Source organism: Panthera onca, chromosome A1 (assembly GCF_046562875.1).
Source record: "Panthera onca isolate mPanOnc1 chromosome A1, mPanOnc1 haplotype 2, whole genome shotgun sequence".
NCBI classification, from domain to species: Eukaryota; Metazoa; Chordata; class Mammalia; order Carnivora; family Felidae; genus Panthera; species Panthera onca.
In genome coordinates, this window is record NC_138339.1 from 27,698,034 (window position 1) to 27,719,597 (window position 21,564).

The 21,564-nt window shown below is 44.7% G+C and overlaps 1 protein-coding gene across 9 annotated transcripts in view; it reads left to right on the top strand.

The window, feature by feature from the left end:
- The first annotated feature begins 497 nt into the window (after positions 1-497).
- Positions 498-21,564, top strand: part of TTC23L (tetratricopeptide repeat domain 23 like) — a 58,770-nt gene continuing 37,703 nt past the window's right edge. For 2 of the 9 annotated variants that reach the window (XM_081796030.1, XM_060634463.2), the window contains exons 1-5: positions 499-585; positions 2,289-2,363; positions 6,065-6,248; positions 9,817-9,940; positions 20,755-20,911. In XM_081796030.1, the coding sequence (XP_081652156.1) occupies positions 545-585; positions 2,289-2,363; positions 6,065-6,248; positions 9,817-9,940; positions 20,755-20,911 (581 nt within the window). In that variant the 5' untranslated portion in view covers positions 499-544. Of the gene's footprint in view, positions 586-624; positions 989-1,021; positions 1,403-2,288; positions 2,364-6,064; positions 6,249-9,816; positions 9,941-20,754; positions 20,912-21,564 lie in introns of those variants that run through there. The other 7 variants (XR_014137887.1, XM_060634457.2, XM_081796035.1 and 4 more) reach the window with 6 other exon arrangements.

Here is a 21,564-nt window from a genome sequence, read left to right on the forward strand (position 1 = left end):
TTCAGCTTGACTTGCCATGGGTCCGTCGTTTATTGCAGGGTTCGTGATCATACTCTTATACACAAGGCTACGGAGCCGGTGCTGTTCCTTCAGGTACTAGCCACAAGCGCCCCTGCACCTGTCAGATCTGAATTATTGTTACTGTGTATGTCAGGCCACTGAAGAGGAGCGGTGGTATAAGAACACGTGCTGCATAAATCAGGGCTGTGTGGTGTTTGCCAAATGTGCCCCACCCCCTCGAAAATGTTCCTGGAACTGCTAATCATTAGCAGAATTAGTGGCCCATTGCTTAAACTACTCATTTCCTGCACTCCGCGTTCCTGATTAAGCATGGCTCAAATCTCACCGGGAGAGGCAACACAGACGGTGCCGACACCGTCAGTCATATCTGAGCCTTTTCTCTCCGCTCCCGGAGAGCCAGAACACCGGGCGGCGGAGGGGGTGCAGGGGGCGCGCAGGGGTGCGCCCATACAGCCGGGTACACCGTACACTACTGCTTTACGTAGGTAGGGTCGTGGAACCGGGCGCTCTCTTCCATCCTCCGATGGGATTTCTCTCCTCTCCCCGCATCTTCAACCCTGACAGGTAAAGTCCCTTCGAGAAAAACACAGGTGACGTTTCCGCCGCAGCTGAGGGAAGTTTTGAAGACAAGCCTGAGGCTGTGCGAGTCGCGCCCGGACAAAACAAAAAAGACCGGAAAGCCCAGGTTGGCCCCAGCGGCCCTGAATTTTCCGGGGCCGGAAGTTCCCCGCGTGGCTATGGCTACAGGCGCCGACGCTCCCGGCTCTGTTGGCGGCGTTCCGTTCCCATGGCAACCCCATTGTCTTCCGAGGCGGAACCTGGGCTGCTGGCGCGCCGCAGGCGGACCTCTCAGGGTCTCGCTTCCGCCAGGCACCTTTGCGGCTCCCTGAACGAGGTCCGTCGAGGCCAGGACGCTGACGCCGCTGGAGGAAGCTGAGCTCGCCGGCTGAGGGAGACGGGAAGGCTAGTTCCGGGGCGTGGCTTCTCTGCCCTAGGCCGGGTCGGGAATCAACCCCTCCTTTGCGGCGCCCCGCGTGTGCTTTTCCACGTGGAACCTCTGCGGCAGGGACACCGCCCGCCAGACAGAAGCCTTGGGATGCTCGCCTGGGGCTCGGGATGTGGCGTCAGGGTTTACGAAATTGCGGGGAGAGGAGAAAGGGTTTTGCGTTTGAGAGAGGCGCCAAAGTTTGGTGTTATAATTTATTCAGGGACGTATGGTACCTCGTTGAACAGAACTCAGGAGTTTGAGAACTCACAACTCCTCGCCCTGGCCATAGTTTTGAAAGTCGAGATTAGAAAGAGAAATTAATGAAGTTTCCTTCTGGTTTTTGGATTGTGGACGTTCCGGAGCCTGGGTCAGAGAGAGCTGCTCAGGGCTCAGGTGGGAATGAGTGACCTTCTGCAGGGTGAAATGAGGAGCGACTTGGCGGGTGTTAATGTTCAGTACAAAACCGTACATTCGATTTGGATTTAAGCGATGGGGAGAGCCGTGAGAATTGAATTTCACAAATAATTATCAATCGGATTTTTGCCACGAGTTTTCAACCATTTCCCCCCATCAGCTAACGACAATACCAAAATAGACGCGTGTGTGTTCCTTAACTGGGACTTTCTATTAAATAGTGGGAATGCCCTAGGGACAAGAAGAATTAACCGATAAACTGGCTATACCTCATTTAATACTAAAAGCTCCTCCTTTGCTTGCATCCATCTTGCAAAAACAATATCAGACTTGAGCAGAACATAGTTTTGGTGATTCAGGAGCTGTAAATGCACTGGCTTTAAGGGGGCAAGAAAAAGTCAGGGATTTTGGAGGTACTATGGAGTAGGAATTAGAGGAAAGAACTTTTGGGGCGCCTGGGTGGCTCAGTCGGTTAAGCATCCCACATTGGCTCAGGTTATGATCTCACAGTTTGTGAGTTCAAGCCCCACGTCGGGCTCTGTGCTGACAGCCTGGAGTCTGCTTCGGATTGTGTCTCCTTCCATCTCTGACCTTCCCCCACTTGTGCTCTGTCTCTCAAAAATAAATAAATGTAAAAAAAAAAAAAATGCAGAGGAAAGAACTTTAATTCAGAGGTTTAGTTTGACGAATGTCTTTAATTTCTGCTTTCCAGGTGTCTCTATGCATGAGTGTGTATAGTCTATTTTTGAATTTCAGATGGGTTATATATTTAGGCAGTTTCAGTTTGATGTTAACAGCATCCAACAGAGGGAAAATAGGATAGCTTTTTTCCCCCAAAGCCGACCTCACCTGTGATTCTTGGTAGGAAGAAGATGCAAGCCAGCCCCATCCGCATTCCAACCGTCAGCAATGACACTGACTGGGACTTCTGCTTCCACTTGTAAGTAGCTCAGAACCTTGACATCACACTCAGTCACTGGCCTGGAACACAGGGACCTCCCACTTCAGGCAAACCTGGAGTGAGGAGCTTTGAGCGCCTGTTACATAGAAGAGAAGGTTGAAGTTCTGTGATGTGTTTTAATTACGATTCTGCTCTAAGATCCATTTGTATTTGTGCAACCTGTGCAAGAAGGAAAATAATTTTTTCCTAACCTATTTTTTACAGATAGGTTAATTATAATTGTAACAAGATTGGTAAAGTCATGGAGAATTCAATATAACAGAGTTAATGAGCAAATTACAATTGTGTTGTGAAATAGACAATAAGTAAATTAAACTTTCACATCATAATAGCTAATACTTATTGAGCAAATACTGTGTGCCAGGCACTGTTCTAAGTGCTTCTGTATATTAACTCATCTAACTCCCAACGTCCCTGTAAGGGCGGTGCTATTATACTATTATAATTTTATAGCTAAGGAGTATGAATCAAAAACAGGTTCGGGAATTTGCCCAACACGGAGCTAGTGATTTAAACTAAGCGGTCTGACTCCAGAGTCAATTCTTGAACCATTCCTTTGTACCAAGAGTTCCCAACCTTGGCATTGCTGACATTTTGGGTTGGATAACTCTTTGTTGTGAGGGCCTGACCTGTACACTGTAGGATGTTTAGCAGCATTCCTGGTCTCCACCCACTGGATGCCAGTAGCACCGTCCCAGTAGTGAAAAGCTGAAATACCTCCAGAGGTTGCCAAATCTCCCCTAGGGGAAATGTCACCCTTGGTTGAGAACCATTGCTCTGTGCCAGTGCTATCAAATAGAAATATAATGCAAGTCATAAACGCCAGCCACATAGATAATTTAAAATTTTCCAGTAGCCGTACTAAAAAACAAAAAAGAAATAGGTAAATTGAAGTTTAATACGATGTTTATCTTAATGTGTCTGAAGTATTTTATAAAATAACTAATGAAATATTTTATATGTTTTCTTTAAACTAAGTCTTTGAAATTCAGTGTGTATTTTACACTTATAGCACATCTCAGTTCAGGCTAGCCACATTTCATATGCTTAATAGCCACATGTGACAAGTGGTTAATAGCTTAGTAATTCTGTCCCTCCTCATGAAATATCTTGAGGTTAAGGTTTATGTAATTTTTTTATATAATATAAAAATTGAAATTAAGATATAGAGTTCATAGTAGAGTATCTTGGAAGTAATCAGATAATTCATATTTATTATTACTAGTCAGAATTCATATTTATTATGGCAACATATAGAAGAAGTTACAAACCTGGCAAGGCAGACCTTTCATCCAACCTGCCTATTCTTATTTATTGACTTTTATTTTATCTTTCAAGGTATCTGGCCAGCATTCTCCAGTTGTCTTATCTTTCATAACAAGATGTTTAATCCAAAGCCAGTTTAAGGTTTTGCATTCTCATTTGTCAAGACCTCAATGTTTCTCCTCCCTTTGAGGTCCCTGCTGTTCAAGCTTACTGCCTTTGGTCTCGGCTTAATTTCATTGAAGGGTGAACTTCAAATATTTAGGGCGTGGGTCACCTGGGTGGCTCAGTTGGTTAAGCATCCGACTCCGGCTCAGGTCATGATCTCATGGTTCCTGAGCTCGAGCCCCACATTGGGCTCTGTGCTGACAGCTCAGAGGCTGGAGCTGCTTCAGATTCTGTCTCTCTCTGTCTCTCTCTGCCCCTCCCCCACTCACACTTGGTCTGTCTCTCCAAAATGAATAAACATTAAAAAAATTTAATAAAAATAAATAAAATAAAATAAAATATTTAGGGCTTATAATTTTTAAGATCCATAATTGACAATCTCTTTGGTGACCCTGATATATTGAACTTCTCCAGATCTGTGAAGTCTGCAGCCTAAGCAAACTGAGGGACTAAATTTTCTTTTATTTTTCTTGACTCACGATCTCTTGCCACAGACTCCCTCTATCTTCAGTATTTTTCAAGTATCCTAAAGACTACCATTTCTCTTTTCATTCATTTGTTCATCCTTTAACAAGCCATTCATTATTTGTTGTTACTGTAAGCCAGGTATCAGGGTTTCGGAAACAAATGAGATTTAGCCCTGGCTCTGGTGGAGTTTATTTGCTAGAAAGCGAAGACTCAGAAACAAAACAAATTTTGAAAATGAGACTATAATGTGATTTGCAGTATAGTAGAAATTTGGAGGAAATTTTTGCAAGCCCTTCTGCTTACTACTCCAGTGCAAGACTCCAGCAGAGGTGACGCCTGAGTTGGGTCTTGAAGGAGGAGTATGGAATTCACTAGGCAGAGAGGAGGGAAATGTAGCACCTACCTTCTGATCACATTACATCAGCCATGTTCTCTGGCTTTTCCATTGAGTTTGTGTGTCTTCTGAAAGCACACTTCTGTTTCTTGCCTGAAGAAATGTTGCTCTCCTATCCACTTGGCCTGGTTTGCTCATATACCTCTGGGTAGGTTATTTAGAACAGGAAGTCTGGATGGATATTAACATCTCATTTTTCAAACCTAATGTGAAAGATTTCACTTGACATTTGTTTTTCTTTCTGTATTTTCCTTTTTTTTTTTTTTTTTTTTACAGTGAACATTCATTACTTATCAGTGGAAAAGGAAGATAAATTTTATTCTTAAAACTATATAGGGGTTGAATTTTTAAAAGCTATTGTGAATACAGAAGTGATTCTTTTGGGGGACTTGTTTATAATTAATTGAACATTCTGTTGTTGCACTTAAGATTTTAGAATTCCATTTGTTCTGGATCACTTTGATTTTTCTGGCCATGTTAGGACATGGTTATGTCTTTGGTGTGTATAAGATTAACTCTTGACTTTTATCTTTACCGTTTCCAATCACCCATTCATAATTATGTTCAGCTTTGAAGTCAGAGATCTACATTGAGCAAGTGAGAAAGGAGAGGGGAGAAGGAGGGTAGGAGAGAGAGAGAGAGGTGAGTGGAGAGGGGGAGATTTTCAACCCACTCAGCTCTTTTTAATACATTTATCTGTAACACAACTGAGAAGTCCATTTTGCTTCTGAATCTGCTCTTGACTGTGTGGAGTTCCCTGGCCTCTCCTTGGTGGGGCCACATTTGCTTTAGTTAGTTGGCCACTACTTTTAAGAAATATGGAAGAGGACACGTGAAGTCTAGCCACAAACTGTTAATTCCCTTCCCATTAATTCATTATATCCGTTTTCTTTCCTGGTTTGAATCAGAATTTTAGAATATAAAAGATCTTTGAAATCTTCCAATTCACCACCTTCATTTTGTAGATGAAGAAACCAAATCATGGAGCTAATAAAATGATTATAACTAATGCTAAAATAGTACTTACTAAATAGCAGGCACTATGCTACGTGATTCATGAGTATTATCTGATTTAATCCAATCTCATTGGATTGACCTCATTTTACAAAGAAGCAAATTACATGATAACTTGCTTAGGGTCATGTGGTTAGTAAGTAGCAGAGCTGGGACTGTGGTGTAGGTGGGTGGTTTGCCAAATCTGTTTTATTTGAATCAACACATTGCCATCCTGATTCTGGGCTTCAAGGGTGACAAGAGACTTTATTCCTTCAAGTTTATGTTAGCATATCCCTAGCCCCCGGCTGGGAGGGCTCTGTCCTTCAATTTTACCTTGTTTGAGATATGCAGAGGTCAGATCTGAATCCATGCCCCTCGCTGGTATCTACAGGTCACAGCAAGCCAAGAAGCCAGCATACCAGCAAAGAGATGAACTGTATTCATCTAGCGGGTCTGGAGAGAGTGAAGAAGACACTAAGGCCACGGAGGAGATGGCCGTAGGCTGCATGTCTCTTCCTGAAGACAAATTGGCCCAATCCCAGAAGAAAATAGCTCAGCTGATTAAGAAAAAAATGGTAAAACCAAAAGCTCACTAGGTTTTAGTTTCCCTTTAAAAATATGTCCATGATTACAGAATCTCTGCCTTAACTGGAGATTGAAGCACTCAAAGTAGAGGAAGTTGTATTTCTTTATAGGTGGAAGAAACGAAAGCAGAGCATAGTTGGGTAGCCAGCCTGCCCTCAGGCTTCACACAGGGCTCACTGTGCATTCTTTGATGGAATAGCTGTGCTCCTGGCTTTAGACTAAAAATTAATGCTTTATTCTTTGTGTTGATGTTTGATGGGTGACCTTTCAGTAAAAAACTTTTCAAAAAGTCTCTCCTGAAAGGTTTCAGAATGGTATCTCTTGGGTGACAGGAAAGGCCAGGCTAGTGAGGCAGGAGGCTGAGAACAAGAGTAGCCGGGCTGAGGTCCAGGCTCAGAAGCAGCAAGGATATAAGTAAGATGCCAGTGGTTTCAGTGGACTCATAAGCAAATGAAAGCACCAGAAACAGGAGGTAGCAGCAGAGGTCGAAGTCCAGGTATGCATTTCTAAGAACAAGGCAAAGACTTGTAACTAGGACCTCGCTTAATGAGAGTGTTCAAAATGCAGGAACCTGAGACAGGATGACAGTGACCTTCACTATTAGAATGCGGGCACCCGTCTGCTCCCAGGGCATGATTTATCAGCAGAGGAATTCATGCAGTGACTTCCTGGCCAAGGGAAAAAATGAGCTTAAAATCATGTATGGAGAAAGGTCTGTAGATGGCTTTAGGAAAGGCTGAGAGACACCTCACAGGCAGATGATAGAGGCTGATACCCCTCGTTGGATCTACCTATACATTTACCCCACCTTTGTAAATTGTTCAGAGGACTTGCAGAGGACGGCCGCCTTGGCCTGTACCCATTAGTATCTCACAGACCCAGGCCAGAACCTTCACTTTTAGAGACAGACAAGTACCATCTGCCAGAGTCCAAGTATGGGTTTTTAAGGCTTCATAACTCTGTGGCCAGTTTAGATAATGACAAAGATTTAGATTTAGGAGATAAACGAGCCCCACCCAGCGCTCACAGGCCCGAAGGGCAGGAGGGTTGGCAGTAGGCGCAGACCTCTAGAGCCCACGTTGGTTATCTCCATTTTGCCAGGGCAGGGAGTTTGAGGATGGATGAATGCAGAATGTCCAGAGCCAGGAGAGCACGCAAGGCTTTGTACTCCCGTTCCAGTGACTTTTCATGGTATTCTGCTTCCTCCTCAAAATGAAACTTAATAAATTCTGTGGTGAGCCCATGGAGAACTCTCAAAACTTCTGACGGAATGGGTGTTTTTAAAGCACGAAGGGGCCTGTGCTGTCACCCTCTCTGCATGTGTATGTGTGAGCCTGGGACAGGTGAGGCGGCAGGTGAGGAGGGACACAGGGATGAGGCAGCAGCTGGAACCCAGGGTGGTCTTGCCCAGAGCACCACGGTCAGTAGACACTAGAACCAGAGCTGAAACGCCAAGCTTTGAGTCTTTGAAGTGCTGCTTTCACCTCACCAGGAGATACAGGCTTGATTTTGTCAGTCAGTGCAGCCATTTGATAGCTGTCTTTGTAAAGTCACTGAAATCTGTGACTCTAAAATGCAGTTCTGTGACTTCTTGGGGAGCTCTGCCTGTGAGTTCTACAAGCAGCAGGGGCTCTTTCCCCACCCCATCCTCTTCTCCTGGCTGAAAAAGAGATGACTCATTCAGCGCATGTTGAATGAGCATCTCCTCTGAACTGGGCATACGGTAGTGAACATGAGGAATAAGCTTCTGTTCTCAAGGAGCATCTATTTGGGGAGACAATTAATAGACAAAAAAATAACCATTAGTGTAATATCAGAGAGAGGTAAGTGCCATGAAGAAAAAAATAAAAGAAGTAATGGGATAGTAAGTGACGGGGGTGAAAGGCTGTTTTCAGATAAGATGCCAAGAAAGGCCTCTCTGAAGTGAACAAAATGAAAATGAAATGAGAAAGTGATTACGTATTCGAGCGTCCCAAGCGGGAAACAGTAGGTGCAAAAGCCAAGTTAGAAATTAGTTTGCCATGTTCAGGAGCATCAGATAGGTTTTCAAATCCATGCTTATAATAATAATAGTAACAAACTATTTGGTCACCAGTGGAGGATGCTAGTGACTGAACTCATTACTTTAAAAGCTAGCAAATAAAGGGAAAGAATAAGTTGTGTATCTTGTCCTTCTATTATAAACTGTACTATTGGGTAACCAAACAGGAGATGAGGGGAGAGTTGTCTGTAGAATTAATCCAGCTAACACATGAAGAAACACTGATAGAATTGGATATTGGCATTTTATAACATTTTATGAGTGAATCCATGTAGTTGTGCCAATAATCAGAAAAAAAGCCAACCAAACATAGGTGTCTTCTGATGGAAAAATGTATGAGAACTATGAAATCGTTTTGCTTAAAAAAATAATAAAGCTAAAGTAAACCCAACTTCTTTTTTTTTTTTAATTTTTTAATGTTTATTTTTGAGAGAGAGAGACACACAGAGCATGAGTAGGGGAGGGGCAGAGAGCAAGGGACACAGAATCTGAAGCAGGCTCCAGGCTTTGAGCTGTCAGCACAGAGCCCAATGTGGGGCTCGAACCCATAAACCAGACTTCGAGATCATGGCCTGAGCCAAAGTCGTATGCTCAACCGGCTGAGCCACCCAGACGCCCAAGCAAACCCAACTTCTAAATCCAGCTACCAATATAAAGGCAAGACAGGGAATGGAGGGACATGTTGAATGACACCATAAGAATGCATTCAAAAAATTTACATGTTTGGAAAACAGAATTTACATGTTTGGGAAACACTATCATCCAAATGACCCAATTTCTTCAACATACAATTTTCAATAAAAAGAACTAGAGGTGGAGATGGAATCTACAGAGGAATGAGACTCAGGAGACTGATCTCTATGTGCAGACAGACAAATTATCAAAAAAATACTAGATTTATGAGGTAATTATTAGATTTATGAGATCATAGATATTTAACATTACAGAATTACTGTTAATATTTTGGTGAGAGTGATTTTCTGGTTATGTGTCTAAGTCTGTGTCTTTTGGAGATACTTATGAGATATGAAATGATTTAATACTGATTTTCTTCAAAATAATAAGGTGGGTGGATAAGAAGGATGGATATGAAACAAGACTGACCATGAGTAGATACCTCATGAAGCGAAGTGAGCCATTCTCCATGCTATTTTTGTATATGGCTGACATTTTTCACAATAAAAGGCTAAAGGAAGTCACTCTGGCTGTGATGTGAAAAGCAGACTGGGGGAAGGGGGACAGGAGTGGAAGCAGGGGTGGCTGTCATGGTCAGCCAGGTAAAAGGTGAGGGTGGCTTGAGCCAGGCACTCGTGGCAGAAATGAGGAGAAGAGCTTGGTTTAAGGACTTAGGAATAAGGGACAGTCAGCAGGCCCTGTTGGATTGGGTGTGGGACGGGAAGGGAGGAGAAGAGACAAAGACAACAGGTGAATTCAGTCCTACATTCCCATGAGAAGAGAGTGGGCTGGAGCTGTCCCTCCTTTCCAAAAAAACATACTGACTGATTTGCTGTCTGCAGAATATCCAAGCAAACAAGGAGCTGATTCGCCGTGTCATCCTTTCTCGGATTATTTTTGGGGAAGAACACTGGAAATGTGCACAGGCTCTGGCCAGCCTGGCTTATGGCTACCTGACACTGAGAGGTACTTGGTTTCCCCAGCTGGGTCTGGGTGGGCCAGCTCGTGAGAGCCAAACTAAGCCAACCCACAGCCGTGGTGGGGGTGGGGATGACCGGGGGAGAGTCCTTCCTGCCCCCAACTCACACCTCCTCAGGAGGTGGGAAAGTCCGTGGATGAGGCAGTGTGTCAGGGATCTTAGAAATAATGATGATACTGATGATAGTTAATTTACTGAGTACTTAGCATGTGCCAAGCTAGTCTCATTTAGTCCTCTTAATATCCCTTGGAGGGAAATACGCTTATCATCCGTAGTTTACAGATGAGGGCACTGAGGCACAGGGGGCAGAGGACAATATCACGGGTTCCAGCCACAGGTCCACGGGGGGAGGACAGGCAATTATGTACGCTCAACATCAGGGTGGCAGACCCAGTAACGGGACCTGAATTCCATGGACAGCCCTCAAGTTCCTGGAAAGTCTGCTGAGGAAAAGACAGTCCTCATCCTAGAGAAATGAAGCTTCTGGAAGGTATTCTGTACAGAGGAACAAGATAGGAATGCATTTGCTAAAACTGAAACCTAAGTGTAAGATCCACAAGGGCAGGAATTTTGCAGTAGAGGCTTAGGAAATATTTGTTCAGACGGACTGAGGCCAAAACACATCTCTGGAACTGAGGACACAGTCAGCTCAGGGCTCTGTGCCCCTTGGCCAGCCACGTCCTCCAGTAGGGACATCTCTACCATGGATCTCTTTGTACAAACTCACATGTGCTTTGTTTAAATGCCTCTGTCCCTGAAACAGAAGCTCCATGAGAGCAGGGACTGGTCTCATGTACAGTGCCTGGTACACAGTGTGGATCAGCAGATGTTACCACTGGGTAGAACTGAGCCTCTGGCCCGGGGCTTTTTCACATACCCCTTGGACCTGAGTCTTCAGGTGGGGCATAGCTTATGTAAGTGAGTGACTTAAGGTCTTGAGAGATTTGAGGGCTCCAGGGGAAGGGAAGCAATATGCCTGGGCCATAAGGAGCCTGAATATCAAAAATCAGAGCTTTTGGAAAAGTTGAAATGGAATCCAATTTATTAACCACTATCATAAATTCTATTAAACTCAGAGCGTGTGTTCCTTCTTAGGGCTCCTTAGGCCCTTTTGAGCTCATGTTTTACATGAAACTTTAGATTCATTGACTACTGATGTGGCAAGCCCATGAGTGGTTGACACTGGGGCCAGTGAGGTCACAGGCTCCTTTAGGCCTTAGAACACATCTGTTGTGTTCTGAGAGAAGGTTGGCATGGCTAAAGACAGGAGGGGGTCCTCACCTACTGGCAGAATGGCAGCCACTTGTCTGTGAGATTTAAGAGACGCCAGGAAGGTCTTCAGCAAAAGGCAATTTTCTTCTAGAGCTACACTGTTCTTCATTTGGAATTTCTCTATTTCATCCTCATAAATTTGTTGCCTTCATGATAACAGTCACATTTTAGCTTTGTGCCACTTTAACACTTAGAGAATTCCTGTTCTAAGTCTGGTGGCACTGTGGTAGGCACCAGGGATACATAAATGAATACTGGTATTCTATAAGCATACAGAGATCTTATAATAGGCAGGAACAAGTTATAATAGAGGCGGGAACAAAGTTCTGGAGAAACAAATGAGGCAGGTGAGTGCTTCTGCCACTGGAGAGGGAAATCAGGGAAGGCTGCAGAAAGAAGGTGACATTTGTCCTGTCTTTGACAGAGGAGTACAAGTTTTCCAAGTAGATTTCGAGAGGAGTGGTAGAGAACACAGAGTTGGGCCTCCATATGTGTTGATCTGAGGAGATGGAGTGAAAGGGTGTTTTATTCTCTATGAAACTACTTGCACGGAACACTGTAGTTTCCCCCTGGACCAAGAAGTTAGGGTAGAACAGGAGACACCTTAGGACAGACGGGTCATGCCTGGTAATAGGACTGGAAAGTTAAGTTGGCCCCACGTATCAAGGACTTTAGGGAATTATTAAAAGTTTCTGAGGGAGGGGCACCTGGGTGGCTCAGTGGGTTGAGCGTCCGACTTCCACTCAGGTCATGATCTCACCCTCATGGGTTCGAGCCCTGCGTCGGGCTCTGTGCTGACAGCTCAGAGCCTGGAGCCTTGCTTTGGATTCTGTGTCTCCCTCTCTCTCTGCCCCTCCCCCGCTCACGCGCGCACGCTCTCTCTCTCTTTCAGAATAAATAAACATAATAATAAATTTTTAAAAAAGTTTCTGACTGAGGTGGTGACATAATCAAGCTTCTGTTAGAGACTCTGGAGGATGGGTTGGATTGATAGAAAAAGTAGAGGTGCAGATCAGTTAGGCCTTTATCCTGCCCAGACAGGAGTCAATGAAGGCACTGGCCACGACAGTTGGAATGCAGAAGAAATGACTCAGAAGTGGTGATGTTTAGTGGGCAATTCTACTTGGAGCGAGAAGCTGAGGGAAGAGCTGAGGTTGCACAGGGCATGACCTAGATGGTTAGCTGAAATGGAGAACTAGAGGGGAAGAGCAGGCATATGGGGGAAGGAGGAAGAGGATGCCGAGTCTGGTTTCAGAAAGGCTGGATCTCAGCCAGCGTGAGGTACTCAGAGGACATCGTGGTGGGATGGTCAGTAGGCAGCTGAGGAGTGGAGCTCGGGCTCAGGAAAGATGTCGGCTTGGGAGGGTTAGCACACAGGAGCAAGTTGAGGCCATAAGAGCGGATGAGCTTGACCAGCAAAAGGATGTAGAAAGAGAGGGAAAGAAGGCAGAGGAGAGAAGATAGGAGGATGAGAGCATCGGGAAGGTCCGCGGAAGCAGAGTCGGCAAAGGAAATAGAACAATCAGGGGGGGCCGTGTCGGAGAAAGGGTTTCAAAAAGAAGTGCAGTGTCAGGTGGCAGAGGGAGGTCAGATGACATGCGGGCTGAAGAGAGACCCATGGATTTGGCTGGCAGGTGGCAGATCACTGGTATTTGCTTTGGCACCGACAGGGACACTCTTGGGCCCTGGGAGAGCCCAGACTCGGCGAGACTGTCTAGGAGACTTGCTGAAACTGAGACTTGAAGTGATGGCGGCTCGAACTGGAGGGGAAGCCCCACGAGTGTTTGAAGGGGACATTTGTCTGAACGTGGGCCAGGCCACGGGTCCCTCCTTGTGTTGGGAGAGGTTATGGTGGTAGGTCTGTGGAAGGAAGTTGGTCGTCATCTTCTGAAATCAACCCATTCCATGAACGGTCACAAACAGACTCTGAGTTTTACTTTTCCAGTTAGGTTCCAGGCTGAGTCAAGATAGGTGAGTCGGTCCTATCACAAAAGATGGTGAGAACACCATCCTTTTTTCCTCGATTTACAGTTCTTCCTGTCACATGAATGGTGAACCACATTTGGGGTAGTATGTTGGAGGGAGGAAAAAAGTTTTCCCTTAAAGGAAGGTTTTGTTTATTTTTCCTTGATGGGAAAAACAACTTCCTGATTAGACCAAGTACCTATGTAGTTTAACAGTGCCCAGCCTTGAACCCAGACTTTCTGAAACCTAGCCTAGAATTTTTCCAGAATAGATTATGATCGTGACCTTTTCTTGAGAAAAACCTCCTATTTCAGTTATAATATTTACCCAGTCTCTTTACTTTAACTCTTTTTAAAGTCTGTGGTCCACGGAATAAACCATCCAAAGCTTTGAGAAATCACAAACCTTCAAGAGGGATGAAGTCTTGCTGAGCTCCACTTAGTTTTGTTGTCATTAATCCTCAGCTGCTGTAAAATGGGCGGAATTTATGAGCCAGCCTTCTGTGTAGGTGGGATGTATGCATCTGTGAGTGTTCATGCTTCACTGCACATGTGTGTTTTACAGCCTTCAGACCTTCTTGCCTCATTTCCTTGTGAGCCTCTTCCAGAACTGGGGGGTGGGGGTGGGGGTCAAGCCCAAGGGCTGACTTCTCTCAATAAATAGTCTTCCAGTGAGTATTTACTGAGAGACTTACATATTTGAAATACCATGAAGAGCACGTTGGGAAATTTAAGGTAGAGAAGGCACAGTCTTTGCCCCAAAGAACTTACCACCTCGTGTGGAAGGTGAACTACATACAGACATAGTTATGACAGAAGGCACCAGAAGTCAAATGCCATGTAAGTGATTTAAATACAGGGCTTTGGGGAAGTTGGGTGGAATCATTTCTGACTGAGGTGGTAAGTGGTAGACTCAGAGGGCAGGGGTCATTCAGGAAGACCCTTAAAGAATGTGTAGAGCTTGGGCAGAAGGAAGGGGTGGCCTTCTGGTGAAGAACAGAGCCTGGAGGGACAGCACAATGTGTATCTTTGAAAGCAGTGAGCAGGCTGTTGGGGTGAACCTGGAAAAGAGGGTGTGTTTGCAGACTGTGGTGGGTTTTATATATAGGCTAAGGAATTTGTGATTTGTTTGGTAGGCAAGGAGGACTCCTGGAGATTTTTCCAGCAAGGAGATGAATGAAGCAAAGTGTGCTTTTAGAAAGGTTAATCTAGCAATGATGCCAGAAGGTAAGCTATCCAGTCATCTAGGTGTATGTAGTAATAATGTGCTAGTGAAGTGACAAGTGGGATGACGAGAAGGTAAGGATTTAAGAGTCTCTGAAGGACAGATGCATTTATCTTTTATCTTCTTGGGACTTTTTCTTGAATACATACTTATAACATATGGATAAGATCATGCTTGGCAGCACTATTTATTGTCGTAAAAGATTGGAAAAAAACAGTGCCCTCACCACTAGAGGACTAATACCCACGGCAGGTTAAATGCAGCTTTAAAAAGGGCATGAGGAAGTGCCATATACTACTAGGAAAAAAGCTCCTGGATGCATCGTTAGGCAAAAGAGAATGTACAATATGGTATGGTGTTTAATATGCCTCATTTTGTGAGGAAAAAAGAAGGGGAGAGAGAGAATCTGTGTTTATATTTACATAAACACTGAAGGATACACAAGACAGAAGCAAAAACAAATTACCTAGTGGGGGATTGCAGTGAAAGGGAAGATTAGAAGTGAGGCCCCTCAACATTGACCTTCTCATACAATTTTAACTTTTGAACTGTGGAAATGTATTATCTATTCAAATATAACTGTTAAGCTTTTTTTTTTTTAAGTTTATTTATTTATTTTGAGAGAGAGAGGAGCAGAGAGAGAGGAGGAGAGAGAGAATCTCAAGCAGGCTCCATGCTGTCAGTGCGGAGCCTGATATGGAGCTCGAACTCATGAACTGTGAGACTGTGACCTGAGCCGAAACCAAGAGTCGGGTACTTAACCGACTGAGCCGCCCAGGTGCCCCCTCAAACATAGCCTTTAAAAAAAAAGGCTGTGAAGGAAGAATTGGCAGGATGTGATGTTCGATTAGGGGTTGAGGGGAATCGAGGCCCAAAGATGACCATGAAGGTCCAGCCCCGGCAGGTGCCATTTACAGGGGGAAGTAGGTCAGGGACAGGAGCGCACTGGGGAGAGGAGTGGTGTATCCAGGTTTTGGTGATTCTGAATTGCAGTAGAGAAATCCACTAGCACATTTTTGGGGCGCCTTGGTGGCTCAGTTGGTTGGGCGGCTGACTTTGGCTCAGGTCATGATCTCGTGGTCTGTGAGTTCGAGCCCCACCTCGCGCTCTGTGCTGACAGCTCAGAGCCCAGAGCCTGCTTCAGATTCTGTGTCTCCCTCTCTCTCTGCCCCTCCCACGCTCACGTTCTGTCTCTCTCTCTCTTTCAAAAATAAATAAACATTAAAAAAATTTTTTTTAGAAATCCACTAGCACATTTTTACCTGGTGCTGGAAATTTGGGACTAGAACTTGGGAGGACAGGAGGAGAGTCGCAAGCATGGAGGAGTGTTTGAGGGCAGACCTGGGAAGGGGACGTGGAAAGTTGTAAGCTTGGAGGCCAAGGTGGAAGTGCTAGGAATTGCTCAGACTTCCAAGAGGGAAAGAGAAGAAAAGGAAGACACTGAAAGACAGACCCTTGGAGAAGGGAGCAAAGAGTTATTAGCAAGTTATTAGTTATTAGCAAGAGTTATTAGCAAGGAAGCAATTAGAGAAGGTTTAGAAAGGAGAACTGGGTTGGTGCAGTGTCCTAGGGGCCAAGAGGAGAAGCCAAGCAGCTAAGAGTGTCTGAGAAACTGTGACTGGATTTATTTAGTAGGAGGTCTTTGGGGGCCTCAGGAGAAAAGTGCCAGCAGAGCGGTTGGAGCAAAAAGCCAGATCCCAGGCACGAAGGGACCGCGTGGGGGCCTGGGCCCTGCATACTGAAAGGAACAAGAGAAAAGTGGAGAGTAACTGGCCGAGCCAAAAAAGTCATGTGAAGATGATTTTAGAAGAGGAAGATTGTAGAGTGAGGAAAGAGCCCTTTAGTGAGAGCATTTGAAGGTTTTAAAAAAGAGGCGATTGATGGAATGGGATTCAGGAGTCGACACGAGAGAGCACAGAGCCTTTGCAGGGCACAATGTGAAGGCTGCTGTATGGTGGGCTAGAGCATGGGCCGGGGGTGGGACCCTAGTGCCAGCAGACCTGGGGACGAGCCTAAGGAGCCTAGCGCTTCAGTGGGTGAGCAAAGGGCAGGCACAGAACAACAAAGTGCTTGTCACCTAGTGGGGAAGTGTTGGCATGAGTTCAGGAAGAAGAATGTAAGTGCATAGACAAGCGGTTTCCTGATATTTTGCTTATTATTAATAAAGCAGTAAATTAGCCTGTTATTGCTGAGACCTTCTAGGTATCCCGGGCTCTATTATTACAAGTGCCGTAAAATACAGAAAAAAGAAGCGTAAGTTATGAACTCTACCTTCTCTGTCTAGTTGGTGAAAAAACAAAAGCAAAAACAACCCACACTGATACAGGGATAACAGGGAATGATAAAAACCAGGTGACCTGACCTGCAGGAAACCTCATGCCTGCCTGCAATGAGATTGCATTTGAGAATGCAGCCTTTTCCAGGGATTCTGTAAGCAGCTCTATGAAACATGTCCAAAGCAAGGGCACATTTAGTAAATGGCTTCAGAGAATGGACGCTGGTAGGAGGAGGAGGAGTAGTTTTCTCAAATTCATTTCGTTGCTATGTGCCAGGCACCATTTATTTTCATGAATTAATTACGTTCTTACAAGAACCCTACAGGGTAGAAAGTATTTTCATTACCATTTTATAGGTGAATAAACTGCAGCATAGATAAAGTAACTTGTTCAAGGCCACAGGGATAGTAGGAAGTGGCTGAGGCAAGAATGGTATCTGGGAAGTCCGGCTGTAGGCTGGCTTCTTAAATATAGATGATCAGAGGTGACAGCAGCAACTCCAAAGACTGGGTGTCTCCGAGCAGATTCCCTCTGGCCTGAGTCAGAATAACAGACATCAGTTGTGGAATCACATCCCAAACTAAAGCAAAATGCTTTGATATGTTTGGTGGACAATACTGGGACCCATTTCCAATTCACCAACATCCCCTGTAATTTCTGAATCTCAGGCTCCAGGAGCAGGTCTGATTTTTCCCTCTGTAATTGCCGAACTGTTGGCGCAGGGAGAAGGATGGTGTCCTTGGCTTGGAAGAAGGGCAAGTAAAGGAAAATGACTTGGTCTCTCAGAGTTGACATTGGAACTAGGGAGATGGGGCTTGGAGTTCAAGAACAAGATCATCACTCTGTGAGCCTCCTCCAGAGAGGGTTGACATGAGACTCATACATATACATCTATGCAATGTTATCTTTACATCGAAGAGGGTGTTCTTGAAATCAGTAAAATGCAAATCTATTTCAAATTATTATTGACACTGATTCATAGTACTTTTTGTCATCATGAATTTTCTCACGTAGGAAATGCCAGAAAAATATCACAAAGTGAGTTTTTTTTAACATGAGATGAGCTCTTTCATAGTTGAAAATATTGGAAAACGTTTGTTTAGAGCAGTGATCTCTTAAACTCTTGAGAATTAGCTCCCTTATCACTACAAAAAACTTGAGTACTCTCCATATGTGTGTATTTATGATAAGTTATGGCAGTAGTATTAATATCTTATATAATATATATTCATAAAAATAGAAAACAAAAATTTTAAAAACAGAGACATTTAGTTTTTTTCCCTACATCATTATGGCATCTTGCAAACTGTAGGGCTACATGCACCCCACTTTGGAGACCAGAATGGATTCTGGGAACAGTAAAGGAGTGTCTTTTTCCTTTGGGGTTGACTTTAAGGAGCCAATTTATTATTTTATTTTTTTTTTGAAATAAAAAAATGTTTATTTATTTATTTTGAGAGACAGAATGTGAGCAGGAGAGGGGCAGAGAGAGAGGGAGAGAGAGAGAATCCCAAGCAGGCTGTACACTGTAGCTGAAAGCCTGACATGGGGCTTGAACTCATGAACTGTGAGATCACGACCTGAGCTGAAATCTAGAGCCGGATGCTTAACCGACTGAGCCACGCAGGTGCTCCTAATGAGCCATTTTAATTTTTTTTTTTCAACGTTTTTTTATTTATTTTTGGACAGAGAGAGACAGAGCATGAACGGGGGAGGGGCAGAGAGAGAGGGAGACACAGAATCGGAAACAGGCTAATGAGCCATTTTAAATTGAGATCCGTGTTCAGTTTGTTTAAACCCAGTGGTTACACAGCTCAGCTTTTTCATCAGAAGGACCACACTGTGGGGCATGATAAAGTGGAGAAGAGGAACCCGATAATTGATTGGCTGCTGAACTTAGAGGAAAAGTATTCTTCTGGGGGTTTCACAGCCAGAACTGGACACTTAGGTGGGGGTGGCTGGCAGGGCGGACTTGCAAAGCCTCGGAACTATTTTCTCATTAGTTTCCCATTCAGGAGCCCAGAAGCAGCATTGTGCTGATTCAGGGGTGGTTTTCAGTGGCTCAGCCAGCTTCACTTTGCTCCTTCCTACAGACAGAGGGAAGCATCTAGATTGGGTTCCTTCACTTCTTGCTGGCACACTTCCAATGGCCTGTGTGGTTGTAGAAACAGCCTATTTGGTAAAAAGACTTCCTTAGTTTCCAGTTTTATTGTCTTTGTCTGATGTCCTTGGCAGGTTTTTCTGTAGCTGCTCCCTTCTTCAAGACCTATAAAGACTTCCCATTACCCACCAGATCAAATCCAGCCTCCTCAACTTGGCATCCAAGATTCCATTTTTCCCATCCAATTCACACGTTGGGTGTCTTTACATTTAAATCTCCCTTTCAGTCAGGCTGGTTTCCTTACTGCCTTCCATGGTGCTCCTATATGCCCCCACCCCACCCCACCAGCATATGCATGCACATGGGTGTGCCTGTGTGCATGCACGTGCACACACACACACACATACACACACACACACACACACACACACACACACGCTTGCCTATTCTGTCTTTATGGCCTCAGGCTGTTTACTACAAGTGGAAACCCCTCCTCATTCTTCTCTATCAGTCAAACTACCTACTCTTCAAAGTAAGATGAGTCCCACCTCTTGTATAAAGATTTTACTAAATGCTTTTCTAAGTGTGGTCTTTAGACAGCCTGCATCAGTATCACCTAGGATGGTTGTTATGAATGTAAATCCTTTGTTCTCACCTCAGAACCTGTCAACCATAACTACTGGAAACAAGGCTCAGGAATCTGCATTTTCACAGGGTGTTTATGAAGTGCAGTGCAATTTGAGGGGTGCTATTACCTGGTAACTTAGGGCACAGCCATCTCTTTTGCCACAGACTCCATTTATCTCTTAAGTTGAGACCTACAGAACAGGAATCTCTGAGTGTTCTACAAAGACTTCTTGGCTTCCAGGTCCCTTTTAGGGCTCTCCCAGGGAAACTTTGTTCCCCCTACCTTGTAGCGACTCATTAAGGAGGTCCTGCACATGGAATGTATGAGGGCCACAGGCCTCAAGACCTTTCAAGATCATCTTTGTGGCCATTCATTCTACCTGTACTGTGAAAACAGGCTCTAAGGGCCAGAGGCAGAGCGGACTGAGGGATGGGGCTGTGAAGTGAGAATTACGGGTGCAGTGGGCCTACCTGGCAGGGGTAAATATGTTTACCAACCCGCAGAGAGGAGAGCTGAACGTGAACACCAGCCCTAACTGTCTTCAGTAGAGCAGAGGAGATAATGTTCTAGGATAATATGTTCTCTGCTGGCCTTTCTCTTTTCTCTGGAGCTACTCTTTTCCCATCAGGGATCCCTTTGTCTTCTTAGTGGGGGCCTCACTGCCTTTAGCAATTAGAGTGTGCATGTGTGTGTGCATGTGTGTGTGTGTGTGTGTATGTGACCAATTAGCCTATCCAGCCTCATCTTGGATTGAAAAAAAAAAATCCCCAGATGGAAGTAATTGTATTCATAAGCCCTTGTATTTTTAGAATGCTTTTTCCAGAAAGCTCAAAGCGTAGCACTCTGTGGCCTAACCTAGTTTGTTCCTGGACTAGCTCCAGGTGTTCGGTAAAGGCACAGCTTCTATAATTATTGTCATTTTACATTTGGAGGATGGAGAAGCTTTGTGGGTTGAAAAGGTCACATGGCATTAACGGCAGGATTGGGAACAGGATACTCAGCTTCTACTCCTGGTCTACTAGTGATTTCCAGACTGGACCCCAGATAAATGCTCTGATGGCTGCATAAGAAGCACTTGTGGAATTAATTAAAAATATAGATTGCTGGACTCTATTCGTCTAGAGATTCCAACTCAGTAGGTCTGGGGTGGGGCCCAGGAATCTATATTCTCTACAAGCATTCCAGATCATTCTGATGCGCAGCCAGCTTTGGAAACTAATACTATAGAGCACATGACAGACACACTACCCACCTATTTCCTCCCAGAAATGTCTTTCACTGAAACATGACTTTTTAAGGTTTTTCTTCTTGCCACCCACCCTCAAACTTCCCCAGGCCTCCCAGCTCAGGCCAAGAAACATGCTGAATCTGCCAGGAGCACGCTGCTGACCTGGAAGGAAAAGACGACCTCAAACACGGAGAAAAAGGAAATCCTGGAAGCTCTGGTCATGCTGTACTACACCGTAGGGGTGGCCTGGCTCCTACAGAACCAATATCCTTCCTTTCCTGGCTGGGCCTGTGATCAGAGCTGGGGGGGGGGGGGGGGGGGGGTTGGTTGGGAGCACATGTCCCCAGGCGGGTCGTCTCACCTAGGAGCAGGGGAGATTGAACCAGGCTTTACAGCTCTATTCTGACATCCGGGGCCCCCCACAAGCCTCTTACCTCCATCTAGAAGGGTATGAATATTCCTCCTGTATCTGTTCATATAAACTCTGAGTTGAGCCATGAGAGGGGTCTCACTGGTGACCTGTCCCCTAGCCAGCTGAAAAGTTTTCGGAGTGTGTCCTGCTTGATTGAGCACCCAAGAAGACCAGTTTTAGCAGTGAGGACATGGGTGATAGTGGGTGGGGGGTGGTATAGGAGTGGGGAGAGCGGGTGGTAATTTAAAGCAATGTTTGTCAAACTAGGCAGCACCTGTAACACCTGGGGAGCTTTAAGAATTATTGCTGTTTGTGTCCCACCCTAGAGATTTTGATTTAGTAGGTCTGGGGTTCATCTGTTTATTGAGATTTTTTAAAGTCCCCCAGGTGATTGTAACCTGCAGTCAGAAGTCTCTGATTTAATGGACTCTTGATCATTTTTGTTTTTCTGAAATGCTGTTGAGAATACTGCCATGAAGCTGGAGGCCAAGCAAAAAAGACAAAA